The sequence below is a fragment of the Babylonia areolata genome, chromosome 2 (assembly GCF_041734735.1).
Source record: "Babylonia areolata isolate BAREFJ2019XMU chromosome 2, ASM4173473v1, whole genome shotgun sequence".
NCBI lineage: Eukaryota > Metazoa > Mollusca > Gastropoda > Neogastropoda > Buccinidae > Babylonia > Babylonia areolata.
The window spans coordinates 7,199,344-7,218,821 of NC_134877.1; the positions used below are offsets into that span (position 1 = coordinate 7,199,344).

General features: G+C 40.8%; 1 protein-coding gene across 1 annotated transcript in view; it reads right to left on the minus strand.

Annotated features, from left to right (window-relative positions):
• The window catches only part of LOC143296009 (peroxisomal N(1)-acetyl-spermine/spermidine oxidase-like), a 41,736-nt gene that overhangs the window by 11,987 nt on the left and 10,271 nt on the right, over positions 1 to 19,478 (minus strand). The window contains exons 6-7 of the mRNA XM_076607751.1: positions 2,223 to 2,399; positions 742 to 828 (exon numbers count right to left, since the gene is read on the minus strand). Coding sequence (XP_076463866.1) covers positions 742 to 828; positions 2,223 to 2,399 — 264 coding nt within the window. The remainder of the gene's footprint in view (positions 1 to 741; positions 829 to 2,222; positions 2,400 to 19,478) is intronic.

Below are 19,478 nucleotides of genomic sequence, written 5' to 3' on the forward strand. Positions count from 1 at the left end.
TAGAGCACGTTTTAACCCGCTGTTTAGTAATGAAACCTTTTTTGCCTCCAGAAATTACGGAACAGGTGTTACCAGTTTCATATGTTAACATTTTTTGGAAAAAGTTATATATTTCAAACTGTTATTTATTAAAGTTAGCTAGTTATGTGTTAAATAGTCCAGTTGGTTGTTTATTGTAGGTCCCAAAATGAACCTCTTTTCAAATAATAATCTACAGAAGTAGTGCATATAATATTTGATTATTGATAATTTTTTTTGTCCTAATCCCGCTTCCCCCGTCCCGCCTCTCACACACACCCTTCCAGTATTATGTTTTTTCTTTCTCCAATCACTGACGCTCACCCTCTCCATTTTAGATTTTGTACTCTATCTTTTCCACATTCTGTTCTGTCTGTCTGTCTGTCTGTCTGTCTGTCTGTCTCTTCCTTTCTTAGTCCCCTCCCCCTTACCCCCCTCCCCTCCACCTCAACCGCCCCCATTTTTATTCGAATATACAGAAATGTCGATTTCTATTTAATAATAACAATCATCATTATGATATAAATGATAATAATCCAAATGATAATAATAATATCATTTATTTTCAGTCTAATATCATCATATTAGATGAACAGACTATAATTAAAATTTAATAAACGAACGAGGAAGCTCGCTCGTTCGCGCGCGTACACACACACACACACACACACACACACACACACAGAGAGAGAGGGAGACGGACAGACAGAGAGACAGACAAACCTCTCAGCAACCCATGGCGCTGTGCAAAGTGAAACAGCTCTGATTTTCCGTGCAGGAACTGTGCTCCGAGTTCCAAAAAACCACCTTCTGGAATGATGAGACAGGGGAAGGGAGAGGGGGGGGGGGGAGCAGGGGAAGGGAGAGAAAGAGAGAGAATGACAATGACAATGATAATGACAAATGTTTTACTGAGTGCATCTGATTCTATTAATTTTCTGCTTTTCGCTCATCACTAAAGACTCATCTTTTTAACTCTCTCCATACGAACAGCGAAAGAGCGACGTTAACAGCGTTTCACCCCAATTACCATGATCAAAATATTAGTGGAAGGCTCTTATCCTGAAGAGGTGAAGAGGTGAATGTTGACAAAGAATACCACAATTCTGACGACGGAAGCTAAAGGTTGGGTCATTGAGACACCCACTGGACATCCGAGGGGTCTGTGTAGAGGAGAAGAGAGGAATGGCCGTACTGAGTGAGTTAAAACCTATCTATAAGTACTCTCAGCTTCCTTTTCTCCAACACCACCCATGTCAGCTCACTTTGTCTGTATGTAGAGTGGGAAAGGGAGAGTGTGAGTGGGGCGAGGGGCTTTTGAGAAAGCTTGGTCCTGAATGTTTTATGTTACTTGTAATATTTTTCTTTCATGTAAAGCACCCTGGGCTCTTAGTGAGAAAGGGCGCTATATAAATGTACATTATTATTATCATTATTATTATTATAAGCTGAAAGCTTCTTTACACCACGCCCTCAGATCTCTCTCTCTCTCTCTTTAGATAGATATATATATATAGATATATATATATATATATATATATATCAAATTGAATGAAATGAAATAAATGAATGACAAAACAAATTAAACAGAAAAATAACAAAATAGACTGATGGATGAATCAAAGTATACACTTACGAAACGTCATGAAAAGCATCGCAAAACAATCACCACACGAAGCTCTTCAAACACACACAACACGTGTGTATGCGCACAGGCCTCATTGATATGCACTCAAATATACAAGCACACACATACATGACACACATGAGAAAGAGAGAGAGAGAGAGAGGGGTGGGTGAGTGAGAAAAAGCTGGAGAACCAAGGCTTCGGTTTTGTAACCATTTAATACACCTTTGTCTTGTCTTGGGTATTTTGTAATAGCGGCTTGCAAAGCAACCGGTCTAAGAACCTAGGATGCATGCAACAGAAACACATTTCAGAGGTACAAAGACGTCTGCATAACACTGTCACTGCGACAGACTACACAACACTAGATCTCTGCACACACACTACACAGCACAAGGTCACCGGAAGCACACACATTGCACAGTACTATCACTGCATACAGGCTGCACAACACACGATCACTAGCACAGGCTACACAACACACGATCACTAGCACAGGCTACACAACACACGATCACTACACACAGACAACACAAGCCCACACAGCACACAGACTGCACAACACAACACTACTGACCCAAGTGGTGGGTCTGCACACGGCCACCGGGCCTCTCCCCGGCCTCCACCACAATGACGTCACCAAGGCCTCCCTGCACAAGCTGACGGGCCGCTCCCACTCCCGCAAAACCCGCCCCTACCACCACCACTGTGGGTCGGCGCCTGGGGTTCGATTCTGTGCGCTGCATCGCTAATGCTGCAACAGTGAGGGATACAACTGGTGGGTTCTGGGGCAATACAATACAATACAATACAATACAATGCAATGCAATATAATGCAATACAATACAACACAATGCAATACAATACAATACAATGCAGTTCAATACAATACAATTGTGGCCGTGTACCGAGTGGTTATTCAACGGTACGGCACAAAAGACTTAACTGTTTCAGTTTCAGTTTCAGTAGCTCAAGGAGGCGTCACTGCGTTCGGACAAATCCATATACGCTACACCACATCTGCCAAGCAGATGCCTGACCAGCAGCGTAACCCAACGCGCTTAGTCAGGCCTTGAGAGGAAAAAAAATCTCTCTCTATATATATATAGATATAGATATAGATAAGCGTACATACATAAATAAATAAATAATAATTATGATATAAAAAAAGATAGTAGTAATGAAAATAATGATAAAATAATAATAATAATAATAAATAAATAATTAAATAAATAAGACAACAATGATGATAAATAAGCAAATAAATATAAAACATGAAGACACACACTCACACATACACCCACACATGCATAACAGATATGCCCCCAAAACGCAGTTTCACAGATATGAAAGCACAGTCAAATACATATAAACGTATATGAGCTCCAAACCACACACACACACACACACACACACACACACACACACACACCACAAATTTCCCTACACCTCCTCTACCCCCTCCTCCACACACTCATTTCTAGTCTATGTATCGCAGCTTCCACGGCACACACACACACACACACACACACACACACACACACACAAACACGCACACGCACACACACACACACACACACACACACACTCACACACACAGATGAACGCTTACTTGTACAAGCACACACACACACACGCCCATATCTCCCACCCCCAACCCCACACACATATATACAAAGATATATATATACGTTCCAATATCCTGTTGCTCCCACAGTGTAGGCATGCATACACTCACATACCTCATCCTCTACCTCACCTCCTCCCTGCACCCCCACCTCCCCCCTCACACACACACACACACAACACACACACACACACACACACACATGCACAGAACTCTCCTGACACTTGTGTACACTTACACTCTCACGCATGCACAAACGCACTCAAAAACACAGACCCACACATACACACAAACACACACATACACACACGCACAGAGGCTGCCACTGATATGCCGCAAGAGGGATGGGAAAAGATCTCTGATGCCAAGAACGTGGCGTCTAGTGTGTTGCTCAGTCTATTGTATTTGGAAAGGCCCACAGACACTCTGTTCCGTTTTGAAGAAATTTGCGCAATGTTGGTTTGGAAATGATGCCGATATTTGTTTGATTTGCAAAGCATCGTGCTCTACCTTTCATGTTAGACTTACGGCCGCTCCCTCTCTCTGCTTTTATTTCTTTGAGGCGATCGATGGTGTGATGGCCTTGTACCTGTTCTTTTTGATATTCTTTGACTTTTCTGAGGATTTCCGATTTTCCTAGATGTAGCCGCTCGTTGGTGTTGCGTTACCAGCAAGTCTGTCAGCTCGCTCATTTCCCTTAACTCCTGCATGTCCCGGGAAGTATGACCATGTGAGTTTTTTTTATCTGAAAGTTGCGCATTGCCTTATGCCACTCTGGGCTTCCCATTCCGTTTTCAATTTTCTGTATGAGGTTCATTGAGTCTGTTAGAATCATGGCATGTTGGTTTCCGGGTGTATGGATGGACGATAGCCACTGGAGGGCATGTGTCACAGCTTCAACTTCCATCGTTATACTGGAGGTTGTGACTTTGTAGGCAGCATTCTCTTCCCTACTGTTTTTCCATTTTGTTTCGCAGTGAATCCCCAACCGGATTGGTCTTTGGTGACTGAGCCATCTGTGTATATGATGATGTCCTCTTCTTTACTGTTTTCTTCTATGAGTAGCTTCACTTCCGCATCAGTTTTGCCCTGTGGCCATTCCTGACAATGTCTTCCTAGAGTGGGTGAAATGGCTGTGTTGAATAGATGGCTGAGGTTTTCGGGGTTTTTCTCCCATTCTTTTGTTTCTTTCAGGTCTTGTAGTCGGCATACTAGCTGGATTGTGTCTTCTGCTTGCCCCATCCATGATCTTCCTCGCCCTAGACGGCTGCCGTTTGGTTCTTTGACTGCGTCATGCAGTGGGTTTTGAGGGTTTTCTAATGCTTTGAAGTAGGTCTTGATCTGTTCTAACTTGTTTCTGGCCTGCACTGAAGGAAGGTCAAGCAGGTATCGCATGGTTTCTGTGGGCGTGTCTTTTGTTGTTCCAAAGATCAGCCTCATAGCTTCATTTTGTACTCTTTCTAATTTTAGGAGGTTGCTTTGAGACGGTGTTGTTAGCCCAAGTCCGTAGTCGATCACACTGAGGACGAGTGATTGGTATAGCAGGAAGAGGTGGCGTTGTTCAATACCTTTGGTTGCCATTGCCTTTAAGACTGAAAGGCCTTTTTTGCATTTGAGAACAGTATTTTCCGTATGTTTTCTGAAGGTCAGCATCCTGTCGAAGTGTATTCCTAGGTAGCGTAGGCATTCAGTTTTCTCGATCTGAATCCCATCGAATGACACAGAAGGTGGTGCTTTGCTCGCGGTTCTGTTGTTCAGGGTGCACAGCAACGTTTGGGCTTTCGCTGGATTGATGGAAGATCCTGTGTCTTTGCACCATTGAGCAATATTGTTTAGTTGTTTCTGGACGGCTTTGGTTCTTTCCTGAGCATCTTTCGAAGTTTTGAAGACCAGGCCATCATCCGCAAGAGTAAGCACCCGAGCTATTCCATTGTTGTTTAAGTCTGCAAGGCCCTTCGTGTAGACATTGTAGAGGACAGGAGAGAGCGGAGACCCTTGTGGCAGTCCCATGGATAGTTTAGAAGGTGCAGACATCCAATCTCTGAGGCATAGGACGACGGTTCTTTCCTGAAGCACTGCTGCTATCCATCTTGTCAGTGTCAAACTTACTCCATACCTTAGTAGCAGCTCCATGAGGTGTGCAAACTGGACTTTATTGTAAGGCATCTTCAAGGTCGATTGCTACTGCTAGTGTTTCTTCTTTCCTTTGAAATCCTTCATACACCTCATATGCAAAAGCAGCTGCATTTTCCCATGTGGACTTGCCTGTTCTGTAACCACCTTGATTTGAAGGGAGAATGTGCCTGAGTTCAAGATCCCTTGCAAGTTTCCTGGCTGTCATGCGTTCCATGAGCTTTCCAGCAATGTTTTGCATGGTTAGGATCCGGTAGCCGCTTACCTGATGATGGTCCTTTCCTGGTTTTGGTATGGGTTTTAAGAAGCTGTGTGTCCAGTCCTCCGGCACATGTCCATTGTGGAAACTGTTTTGATATAGATTGAAAAGTTAGCTTCTGTCTTCTTCCGATAGTTCCTTGATGTCCGAGTAGCGAACTTTGTCTGGGCCAGGGGCAGATTCTTTCTTGCATTTAGCTATTGCTTCATTTAGATCATCTATTGTCAAGTCATCATCAGGTCCAGTCTGCATAAGGGTTTGGTTTAACTCCTCAACATATTTCTTTTTCTCATCTAAGTTTCTTTGATCGCTCTGTTGTATGAAACGTTTCAGCAGGGCGGATCCTTTTTCTTCGTTTGTCTTAAGCTTGGTTCCGTCAGTGTCTACCATGTCTGGGGTTGTTGTTGTGCACGTTTTCCCTTCCATGCGACGATAAAATTGCCAGAACTCTGTCAATGTTGAGTCATAACTGAGTGCCTAGCAAAACTGTTTCCACTTGTCATTTTTGGCCTCTTGAGCAATGGTTTCAAACTGTTTAGTTTTTTCTTTCATTTTTGTTTCAATATCTTTGTCTGGAGATGGTTTTGTTCTTTCTTTTTGCCAAAGTTTGACAGCCGCGTGTTTTTCTATCCAGGCTCTCTCTGTGTCGGTATTCCACCATGGGGGCTGAATAGTTTGCATCCTGTTCAGTGCCGTTCTTTTGTTTCTTCTGCATCTTAATTTTTCGATGATGGTTGTCTCTTTGGTTTCATACTGAAATGGATCACGTGGTTTCATGCAGCGTTTATCTGACAGTTTCTGTAGACTGAAAACTACCGGGAGGTGGTCACTGCCTTGGTGTGGAAGCGTCTCTGCATTCATTTCTGCTCTGAATTTTGGAGATGTTAGAGCGATGTCGATCACACTGTCACTGTCCCCTTGTCTTGTTCCAAGGCGAGTTGGGGATGTGGTTGTTAATGGGCTAAGAAGAATTTCCCCTGTCATTCCTTCAAGTGCGAGTCCTTGTGGGTTGGTGTTCCGCTGGTCCCATAGCTTGGATCTTGCACTGAGGTCTCCACAGATAATGACTGATTCTCCAAGTTCGTTCTCTATTTCCTCTAAAAAGGCCCAATCCTCTTTTCTTGTGCAGGTTCCTGGGTGAACATAGGCATTGATGAGCACGATGCTTTTGTGAATTCCGTCAGGTTTTTCGAGACGCACCCCCACTAGTTCACATGAGTTGCTACACCATTTCTCTAGATTTATGGTGGAACTTTGTTTTTTAGGTTTTTGTTCAGTATGATTGTTACTCCTCTTCATTCATTCCTTTGAAAGACTGTGAAATTCTCAAAATGTATTGGTCTGTCTGCACTTGTCCTGGTCTCTTGGATACATAAAATGTCAAAATCATATGCCAATTTCTCAATTGTTGAGATTCTCATTCTCGCGCTGGAACAATTCCAACTGCCGATTCTAAAGAATTTCTTTGACAGCCGCTCTGCTTTTGTCATTAAAAAGACTTAACTAAATATGATTAATTGAAAGGATAGATGAGAATTCCCACGCACAGGCCAGGAACATATAGCGGCCAGTCACAAATGGGTTTTTCTATTGTTTTATTTACAATAGTTATAAGAACATAAAAAGAGCAAACTAAGAAGAGAAGACTGAGAAGAACTAAAAGAAGAAGACAATGAGAAGAAGAAATAATGAGAAGACCTAAGAGAAGAAGACAGTGCAGCGATACGTAGTGAGGTGTTAGCCGTTGTGAGAACACACATGACACACAATCACACTGCCCGTGACGCAGCAAGGAGAGAGAGCAGGCTCTGGTCAGATGACTGACCAGGTATGAAATGACCACTAATCATTCACTGTGCCAATTTATGCAAGTTTAGCGGACCGCAAAGGCCGTCACGTGTGCTTGCGAGCAGATCGTCACTAATCACGGAGAATCCGATGACAATTGTGTTTGTTTAAAGGTGTTCAGTGACAGATTTCTAAATGATTCCTGAACCGATTTACGTCAGATAAGTTGCAAAAGAAAGAGCTCAACACCTACTTTATAATGAGTATAAAATGAAGTGTTGGTTATTTAAGATGAATTTATAATCTTAATTTAAGTCACCTGAACAGGGTCAGTTTTAACGAGCTCGTCGCTGAAAATTACAAACTGCGTTAAATCAGTTTAACGTAGGCAAACATAAGTGGAATAGATTTAAAGATGGAATTGCGACGATTCTGCCAGTATATAATACTTGCAGTTTACTGATCTGACAAAAGAGGTATTAATTCATTACGGTGGAACAGAAACACAAGTTTGCTCTCAGCCAATGACGTACCGCGATGCGACACTGGTCGAGCAGGTGGCTGGCGAGGACAAAATGATGTAAGCGGTGTGACGTCACACATTCTGTGCGCGGGTTAGGAGGGAAAACTGTCGTCTGCTAATACAGCTTGTGCGTGAGGCAAGCTAATACAGCTCGTGCGTGAGGCAAATATTGGAGCAAGCATAGCGCTTGGTCACACAATATTTATTCATCCATTTGGAAATGAATTGTGCATCCATAGACTCGTCACTCACCCCACACAACATCTCAGCCCGCAACCGAGTCTGTGGGTGCAAAAAAAGAGTTGTAACGTGTTGCTCTTAGAGCGCGGCATTCTTGAAACCGACCATTTCTGTGAACTTATCTGTTGTCTTTTGATGCAATATGGACCAACTACTTTTTTTTCTTTTTTAAATTGTTTGAGAATGTCGCCCTCAGAGACAACTATTCCCTCCATTTGTTGATCTGAGGGGATCCTGGACAGGAAGTCAGTCAGACTTTTTTTCTGTTGACACTGAAATCGAGACGGTCAAACCGTGCGCAAAAGATATTCAGTTTGCTTCTTCAGCTAATCACTCATTCCGCTTCTCCCTTTCTTGCTTTCTTGCCTTTCATCAAAATTTGCCCTTCTCAAACCCCTTTCACATTATTACCTATTAATTCAGCCTCTATTTTGCGTTTATAATCTGCTTTGCCATTCTTTAATTCTATTTTCACCTTTTTCTGTATATCTTTTAACAGTCTTTGCTCTTTTCTCCCTATTAAGTGTTGTTTTATTTAATTTTATTTTGGGGGGTAATTCATGTTTGTTGTAAGGGAAATTTTCATTTTGTTTATTTGGAACAACACAGTCCTCACGAAATCAAATGTATTCTGTCACAGTGTCTGTCAGTTCGCACACATTTTTTGCTGTATCCACAAACACATTTCAATCCGTGCTTTTGAGACAGCCCGTCAACTTCCAAACGACGTCAACAGACCGATCGTGAAGTGTTCTGGTCACAGGCACTTGCCGTTTGGAAAACATATGTTGTTCCTGTCCCCAAGAAAACAACAGTTGATGCGTGAATGACCTCTGTTCCGTGTCTCTAACATCAGCCGTTATGAAGGGATTTGCGAAGGTGTTTAGACCCTGTGCAATCTGCATACTGGAGAAACATAAATGTTGATGTTTTGTTGTGTAATTTGAATAAGGTACATGAACATTTACATGGGCCTGGTATATATATCCGTTTGATGTTTTTGGACTTCTCAAGCGCTTTTAATATCATTCAGTCACACCTTTTGGCTGAGAAACTTTCACAGATGAAAGTTACTTTTCTGACTGCCTAATGGATTTAAGACTTCATCACTAACAGAATCCAGTGTGTAGAAACTAAAGACTCTCTTTCCAGTGTTTTATACACCAGTGCTGGTGCAGCCCGGGATACGGTGGTTCATTATTTTGTACATAGCTGACTGCAGAAGTCTCACAGTATCACATCCACAGGTCATGTTCGCTGACGATTCAGGTCTGACAGGACTTTTAACTGAGGACAGTGACGCTGTGTGCAGACAGGAAGTGGATGGAGTTACCACTTGGTGCGATGACAACTCAGAGCTAAATGTTACAAAACAACGTAGTTTTCTAATAATCACAAGAAGGAAACTATTATCAATCAAACTGCAATCATTTGAGGGATTGTTGAACAATGCATAGAAATACATTAGTGTAATTTTTTTCAACAAATTATCATGGAGTGAAACTTAACTGCACTCGTGAAAATAATAAACACTCGACTGTATGAATGAATAACTGTTCCAGAAGAAATTTTACAACTCAGAATCAGATTTAATGCACTTGTACATTCGATAGTATCACACCATCTTCCTCAGCACAAACAGGACAGGAAAGTTGGATCAGGCTGTGAATGAAATGTCATACGGACACAGGCTGTGAATGAAATGTCATACGGCTACAGGCTGTGAATGAAATGTCATACGGCCACAGGCTGTGAATGAAATGTCATACGGCCACAGGCTGTGAATGAAATGTCATACGGCCACAGGCTGTGAATGAAATGTCATACGGCTACAGGCTGTGAATGAAATGTCATACGGCCACAGGCTGTGAATGAACTGTCATACGGCTACAGGCTGTGAATGAACTGTCATACGGCCACAGGCTGTGAATGAACTGTCATACGGCTACAGGCTGTGAATGAAATGTCATACGGCCACAGGCGCCCGACCACGGTATTGTCTGTCATGAACTGGAGGGAGTCCCGAACAGTGTCACGATTAAGGCTTTTCTTCTCGTCTTGATTTCGACGGCATCTTTAACCTGTCTTCTCCAGAAATTGTTGTCTGTGCTTAGCAACAAATTCCGTGCAGACCAGTGATGTATTGTGACACAAGATAGTGATGGAATGCAGAAAAAGTTCTGGTTTGATGTTCTTTAAAGCCTTTGTCCAGTGGTCGATCAAATAAGACAAAGACCGACCGGACAAATCATTAGAAAAGTGGGCGGGCAGTGGACAGAAAAGACAGTTTGACGACATGTACCGGAACAAGATGACATAAATTATTTTACTTAGTTTTAGATGAGGAAATTCACCCTCTTTACTCTGTTTTAACAGCAATCTGGTGGGCAGAATAGACATGTTCAGAGCCGGCGTGCAAGAAAAACACGGTATAACTGTTCTTTTGTTCACACAGCTACGAACATCCAACCTTGATATGCAACACACATTACTAAGGCATTCATTTGTGCTATTTCTGGCTGTTGCTGTTGCACGCGTGTTTGTGTGCATGTCTGTATACGCGCCCGCGTACATAATACGTACGTGTATGTTTGCGTATTTGCCACATTTTGCTTTAAGTATTATAACTGCAATTCCAAGTACTTCTGTAAGCATGTCTCTTTTTTTGTGTACAATTCGGTGTTTCTAGTTCACAACCGACATGTAAGAATTCATTATCTTGAAGTAACAATGGTAGGTATACTTCTTATTCGAAAAATAGTGTTTCTGACTGTGGGCCGAGTTGATGGCACCAGATGTGAGTGACAAGCCTTTGGATGCACATATCATTTCCATGTGTAGACCTGTTCTCTTGTTTCACGTAACAAGGATTTGGGATTTCATTTTATACTGTGATGTTTCGCACCAAAGTTACAGCACATCGGAGCAAGAAGCACAGTCAGAGTCAAACGCCCACCCGCAGAATTTCGGGTATCCTGTGACACAGCGAACCAGTGACACTTTAGCCACTTCCGCTTGACAGTCATGAAAACTCACCACAATACTGACACAACACAGAAATCAGCAACGGTTTTTGGGGTTTTTGTTTTTTTGTTGTTGTTTTTACGTTCACTTCATTGTTTTTGCAGTGATTTCAGTAAAACTCACGCTGATGTTATTTCGATTCCACTGTCATTCTAAACAAATTCGCTTGTATCTTTCTGTGAAAGGAATTGTCAGTTGTTAACCTGTAGAACTGAAAGCGACTTGTCTCATTTGCTTTTTTCCTGAAAATCAGTTTCCATAGTGGGGCAAGTCGCCAAAGGTTTTGGAGGGTGATACCTACCAGTGGTCAATCTGCCCCTTTCACTGGCTGCTTTGCTCCCTTTCGTTTGGGAAAAGATAGTGACTATTTTTCTGCTTCTTTCTTCAAGTGTTTTGTTTATAAGTTTAAAGCAGCATCTCTGTACGTGTGCATTCATGCATGCATGCATGCATGTGTGTGTGGGGGGGGGGGGGAGGGGGGGGGAGGAGGAATTTTTGTTTAATGTCCGGCTCGTCACACATATCGGTGATTGAAGAAAGTATTTATGAATACATCTGAGTATTATCGGTTAGAAGGGGTGGGAAATGTGGATGAATGGAGGGTTGGGGGGAACTGGGAAAATGAGGGTAAAAATGTGGAAGAAGAAAAAAAAAAGAACCCTCTAAACACAGTTAAAGGAAATTACTTAAAGGACTTCGTAAAAGAGAAGTCGTTAAACTGACAATGAATGCAAAAAGTCAAAAACATCAACGTTCTCAGTCACTTGTGAAGACACACTTTCGTGTACAAAAGGCTTCATCAAGCTACAGTCAAAAATTATATGCTCAATTGTCAGGTTACTAAAGCATATGCACTTGACATTAAAACAATACTTGGTCCGTAATGAATTTGATAATAGTCTGAGAGCTAAACTCAGAATTTGTCTGCGAATCGGACCAAAGTCTGAGAGAGTCAACTGACGAGGTTTTAGACCTGAATTCAAGCACCTATAAAAGTCTCTTTCTAGTATATTGCTTATTTCCTTGTATGACTATGGTCAATATACTTTTATACAATCTATATGATTTTTTGCTCCCCTTTTTGCTGCCCTGTCTGCTTGGTCGTTATAACGGAATCCAGTGTGGGATGGTATCCAACAAAAATCAACATTTGTACCCTTCACAAATAGGGAGTGCAATAAATACCTAATTTCAAATAATAAATCTTCTCTTTGATTATTCTCTAAAAGGAGCAAACCTTTTAAGACAGACTGAGAATCAACACAAAAGAGGATATTACTTACTATGATTGGTATATCAACAAGATGATTTAAAGCCATAAGGATGGCCACCAATTCATCTGTAAAAATTGAATGTCCCTTACCTAAATAATATGATTTTTCTGTTTTTAGGTCAGGAATGACAAAAGCAGATCCTGCACTGCTATCATCCAGGACCGAGTCATCAGTGTAAACTTTTAAATGATAATCAAAATTTTCTTCTAATTCAATTCTGACAGATGCTGCTATTATATGTGGAGATTCTCCTTTTGTTGTGTCAGAAGCACATATGTTGACGTTTGCTTTTGTTAACTCCCAGGGAGGGACAGGTGGCACCAGAACACGAGGTGCCATATCATGCAAATCAATGTCTGAAGAATTTAAAAATGTGTGTGTGTTTGCGTCTGTGTGTGCGTCTGTGTGTGTGTGTGTGTGTGTGTGTGTGTGTGTGTGTGTGTGTGTGTGTGCGTATGCGAGAGAGCGGAGAGAGAGAGAGAGAGAAGGGGGGGGCGTGGGGGGGGAGGCGTGGGGGGAGGGGGGGATGTTGCGAGCCGATACAGAGGTGGAGTCTCCACCAGCACACGATGTGAAGACCGACACACCCACTTCAGAAAAATCAGCAGGTGGCTATCCATTCCCATTACCACTTACGACACCTTGGTCTGCTTCGTGTTCCAGCCAGCAGATGAGGACCATGATTCATGACACGCCTCGTCTCCTAAAGCTGACATTCAAAAGGCCAGTGGGTGGGTATACAATTATAGCAGTGTCAACGGCCATCTTAACATCTTCACTATACAAAGCAAATCTTCTGGAGAAGCAAGCAAAGAAGACAGACAGACAGAGACAGAGACAGAGAATGGATTTTCTTTTTAATGGGGGAAGTAGAATGAACTTCCTCTTTCGCTTCGTCAGGTCTCCGCACTCAGCTATTTCAAGTCTGGCCTTAAACCCCACCTCTTCACAAGATAGCCTCCCTCCTCTACCTCTTCCTTGTCTTCAGTTTCTTCAGTTTTGGAGTTATGCATGCGTGTGAATGACTGGTGTGAAAGCGCTCAGATTGGTCTCTGCACAAGATTCAGCGCTATATAAATACTATCATTATTATTAATAAGCAAGGACATACTTTTTTTTTCATCCGGCCATCAGGGCAAAGAAATTCAAGAAACAAACAAAACAAAATAAAAAATACAATACTACTACTACTACTGCTGCTGCTGGTACTAATACTACTACTACTACTACTACTACTACTACTACTGTCTTTTCAAGGCCTGACTAAGCGCGTTGGGCTACGCCGCTGGTCAGGCATCTGCTTGCCAGATGTGGTGTAGCGTATATGGATTTGTCCGAACGCAGTGACGCCTCCTTGGGCAACTGAAACTGAAACTACTACTACTTCTAAGTTGAGGAAATAAAATGAATAAGAAAAAAAAGATAAACAAGAGAGGCAAGGCCTTCAAGACTCACTTGTGATACACTTATCAAATAAAAAAAAATCTAATCGTTAAAATGTGTTCTGTATTTGTTATTATAAAGCTTCAGGTTAAAAAAAAAAAAAAAAAAAAAGAAAAGTCCTAACCAGATTCAAACCCCTCGTGTTCGGGTGAGAAGAAACTGTCTTACCCATTACACTATCGTGGCTCCTTAACTGACGTTCTAAAATTTAATATTTAAACATACTTTTTTAAAGGGCGATAAATCGATTGCGGTATTCGCAGTGAGAACACTGTTTAAATCATATTATTCTGGTGTATCTTGGGCATTCAAAAAATCTTCAAGGGCAATAAAAAATTTCTTTTTAAGTCTGCGGTAAAGGTGACGTGGCTATCGCCGCAATCACACTGCAACATTTAGCCGTTTTCTCTAGATCTAGTTAGATGTACAAGTTTAGTTACACCCGCCGGGAATGTAGTACGACACGGTTGATCGATTCAGTTTCTCTTTTATGTTCATTCTAGTTTTATAGTTTTAAAGTTGATATGAAAATTTAGTATTTTGTTAAACTAATAACATGTAGAGCCAAGTACAAGTACTTCTAAACGTCGTATGAAGTGAAAAGGACTTCGTTTTGAGAAAAGTCAAGACTGGAAATTTTTTCGTTTCATCAATTCAAGGGTATTAACTTGCATGGTTTACAATTTTTAACTGTGAATTTCGACTGATTCTGTGGATATTTTTATGGCAGTTTGGGGCATAATCCAGTAAGTCATGAGGCGTTCACAAATCTTTCTCTGAATAAATATTTAACGGTCTCCTTCTCCAACTTTCCATCACATGTATCGTGTATTGTCCATTGACTATAGGATTGAACGGGCAGGTCAACAACTTGAAACAAAATGAATATGAGCACGCGCTTTGAATGTGTATAAATATGTGTACGCAATTGATTTTTGCCCATGACCTTCAGGGCGCAGCCAATAGATCTGTAAAGTCCACTCGTCGTACTGATTTTAGTATTTTCCGAAAAAGACCACTTGGGCGAATGAACATAGTGAAAGCCCTGTACACTGAGAGTAAAACACACAAGCTTTTTATGTATTGAGTATAATTTCAAAATGTAATGTTTAAGATGAGAAAGATCAGTTTAAAGCAAATTAAATCACCTAGCATTAATTACAAATTAATTTCCCTTTCTTACTTTCTGCACCAAAACGTTTGTAAAATAAATATAACTTCCATGCTTAGCAAAAGAAGTTTCTGTTTGAACAAAAAATGAAAATAATTGGTGACCTCAGTTTCGATACCCCTCCACTTCCGTGCTTGGGGTGAGTCCTGTCAATGTCGTCAGTGTCGGCAGATTCATGGGGGGCTGTTGTTTGAGGGACGTGGTGGCGGTCTTCACTCTGGGACGGACGCTCACTCAGTCTGGCTCCGCGACTAAGTCATTATTGTCGTTAGTAGGGGGCTTAGTAGGTGGTGTCCTAAGTACGTTAAAACAGAACAGGCACCACTGAACACCACCGAAGTGACTCAGCAGCAGTGCAGGGTCTCCTCTGGTGTGTGGCCTTCTGGCGACCTGACATCGATGGTTCCCTGTGGACTGCCGACGCTGGAACTGCGACGGACGAACCCGGGTGTGGCAGTGTATGGGGGAATCTAAATGAGCGGCGTGGGAGTAATGCCACTGAAACGGTGCAGATGGATGGGGCAGCAAAAAGAAAAAAGAAAGATAATAATGACTGCTCTTGTTGTTGTGTCAGAATATCAGATCAAAGTGCTGTTTAGAAAATTAAAAAAAATATAAATATAACAGTAAAAGCAGCTTGCATATAATTTGGCTTCTTTTTTTTTTTCGTTTTTTTTTTTGTGCCCATCCCCGAGGTGCAATATTGTTTTAAACAAGATGACTGGAAAGAACTGAATTTTTCCTATTTTTATGCCTAATTTGGTGTCAACTGACAAAGTATTTGCAGAGAAAATGTCAATGTTAAAGTTTACCACGGACACACACACACACACACACACACACACACACACACACACACACACACACACACACACACACACACACAGACAACCGAACACCGGGTTAAAACATAGACTCACTTTGTTTACACAAGTGAGTCAAAAAGAAGAAGAAAGAAAGAATAAAATAATGTCATAGCAAGAAAAACAAATACAAATACTAAAACAGACACTTTACACACACAAACGAGTACACTTGCATATGCATAGATATGCAACCATCCCTAATAATAAAAACAACAACAACATTAACAATACTAATGCTAATAATAAGAATAATAATAGTGCATGGTATGTTATTGGACATTACCTGTTTAAGTAGAATGTAGACTTACATAACTTAAACATTTTCCATTTTATCAAACAAATAGTTTTTAAAGAGGTTCTGAAATTAACACTATTAGTTATCTGTTTTAAAAGGGAAGGCAGATTATTCCAGTACGAACAACCGCTGTATGAAAGGCTTGACTTAAAGAGATCAATTCGAGGAAGAGGTATTGCAATTTTGTGAAAGTGTCTGTTGCTGTTTATTCGAAAGAGAGAGAGAGAGGGAGATACACACACACACACACACACACACACACACAGTACAAAACCTTCACAACAACACTCACCCAAATATTCCCTCCAGCGTTGCACAGCCGATAACCAGAGAACTTATGTAGCGAACCGTAGCAGGTACGTATATGTATACACCTCACCGTGCCGCAGGTGTGCCTTAATTAAAGGCCTGGCTCTAAAATTAATAATTGTCAGCATGCCAGTCGTAAACAAGATAAAGAAAGATCGACAGGGTGCATATTTCATATCATAAAGCACAAAGAGAACGATCTTGCTGCCAATACAAATGTTTTGAAGTGGCGTTGTCATACAGCTTATTTGTATCGTTCCTTTGTATGGGAAAAAACATGACAATTTTGTGGATTAGGCTAAATGAAATGACTTGTTGTTAACCAATGCTTACACGCGAGCGTTTTCGTTACTTTATAGCAACAGTTGCAACAAACAACTGAGGTACTCTGATCCTAGTTTGAAAACAAACGGAATAAACATTTGTTGTTGTTTTTCTCCCAAACATACATTTTCTCTATAATGTCTACTGTATCGACCTTAAGGTACCATACATACATTTTCTCTATAATGTCTACTGTATCGACCTTAAGGTACCATGCATACATTTTCTCTATAATGTCTACTGTATCCACCTTAAGCTCCCATACATACATTTTCATCATGTCTACTGTATCCACCTTCAGGTACCATACATACATTTACTCTATAATGTCTACTGTATCCACCTTAAGCTCCCATACATACATTTACTCTATAATGTCTACTGTATCCACCTTAAGCTCCCATACATACATTTTCATCATGTCTACTGTATCCACCTTAAGGTCCCATACATACATTTTCTCTATAATGTCTACTGTATCCACCTTAAGCTCCCATACATACATTTACTCTATAATGTCTACTGTATCCACCTTAAGCTCCCATACATACATTTACTCTATAATGTCTACTGTAGCCACCTTAAGCTCCCATACATACATTTTCATCATGTCTACTGTATCCACCTTAAGCTCCCATACATACATTTTCTCTATAATGTCTACTGTAGCCACCTTAAGCTCCCATACATACATTTTCTCTATAATATCTACTGTAGCCACCTTAAGCTCCCATACATTCATTTTCATCATGTCTACTGTATCCACCTTAAGGTACCATGCATACATTTTCTCTATAATGTCTACTGTATCCACCTTAAGCTCCCATACATACATTTTCATCATGTCTACTGTACCCACCTTAAGGTACCATGCATACATTTTCTCTATAATGTCTACTGTAGCCATCTTAAGGTACCATGCATACATTTTCTCTATAATGTCTACTGTATCCACCTTAAGCTCCCACACATACATTTTCATCATGTCTACTGTATCCATCTTAAGGTACCATACATACATTTACTCTATAATGTCTACTGTAGCCACCTTAAGCTCCCATACATACATTTTCATCATGTCTACTGTATCCACCTTAAGCTCCCATACATACGTTTTCTCTATAATGTCTACTGTATCCACCTTAAGCTCCCATGCACACATTTTCATCATGTCTACTGTATCTACCTTAAGGTACCATACATAAATTTTCTGCATAATGTCTACTGTATCCACCTTAAGCTCCCATGTATACATTTCTCTATAATGTCTACTGTATCCACCTTAAGCTCCCATGCATACATTTCTCTATAATGTCTACTGTATACACCTTAAGCTCCCATACATACATTTTCATCATGTCTACTGTATCCACCTCAAGCTCCCATACATACATTTTCATCATGTCTACTGTATCCACCTTAAGCTCCCATACATACATTTTTATCATGTCTACTGTATCCACCTTAAGCTCCCATACATACATTTTCATCATGTCTACTGTATCCACCTTAAGCTCCCATACATACATTTTCTCTATAATGTCTACTGTATCCACCTTAAGCTCCCATACATACATTTTCATCATGTCTACTGTATCCACCTTAAGCTCCCATACATACATTTACTCTATAATGTCTACTGTAGCCACCTTAAGCTCCCATACATACATTTTCATCATGTCTACTGTATCCACCTTAAGCTCCCATACATACGTTTTCTCTATAATGTCTACTGTATCCACCTTAAGCTCCCATGCACACATTTTCATCATGTCTACTGTATCCACCTTAAGGTGCCATACATAAATTTTCTGCATAATGTCTACTGTATCCACCTTAAGCTCCCATGTATACATTTCTCTATAATGTCTACTGTATCCACCTTAAGCTCCCATACATACATTTTCTCTATAATGTCTACTGTATCCACCTTAAGCTCCCATACATACATTTTCATCATGTCTACTGTATCCACCTTAAGCTCCCATACATACATTTTCTCTATAATGTCTACTGTATCCACTTTAAGCTCCCATACATACATTTTTATCATGTCTACTGTATCCACCTTAAGCTCCCATACATACATTTTCATCATGTCTACTGTATCCACCTTGAGCTCCCATACATACATTTTCATCATGTCTACTGTATCCACCTTAAGGTACCATACATACATTTACTCTATAATGACTACTGTATCCACCTTAAGCTCCCATACATAAATTTCTCTATAATGTCTACTGTATCCACCTTAAGCTCCCATACATACATTTTCATCATGTCTACTTCATCCACCTTGAGCTCCCATACATACATTTTCATCATGTCTACTGTATCCACCTTAAGGTACCATACATACATTTACTCTATAATGACTACTGTATCCACCTTAAGCTCCCATGCATACATTTACTCTATAATGTCTACTGTAGCCACCTTAAGCTCCCATACATACTTTTTCTCAGTAATGTCTACTGTGTCTGCTTTAAGCGAGAAGACAGAGCAGCTGTATTAAATTGTAGACGAATGATAGTAAAAACAGCAAGACGCATAC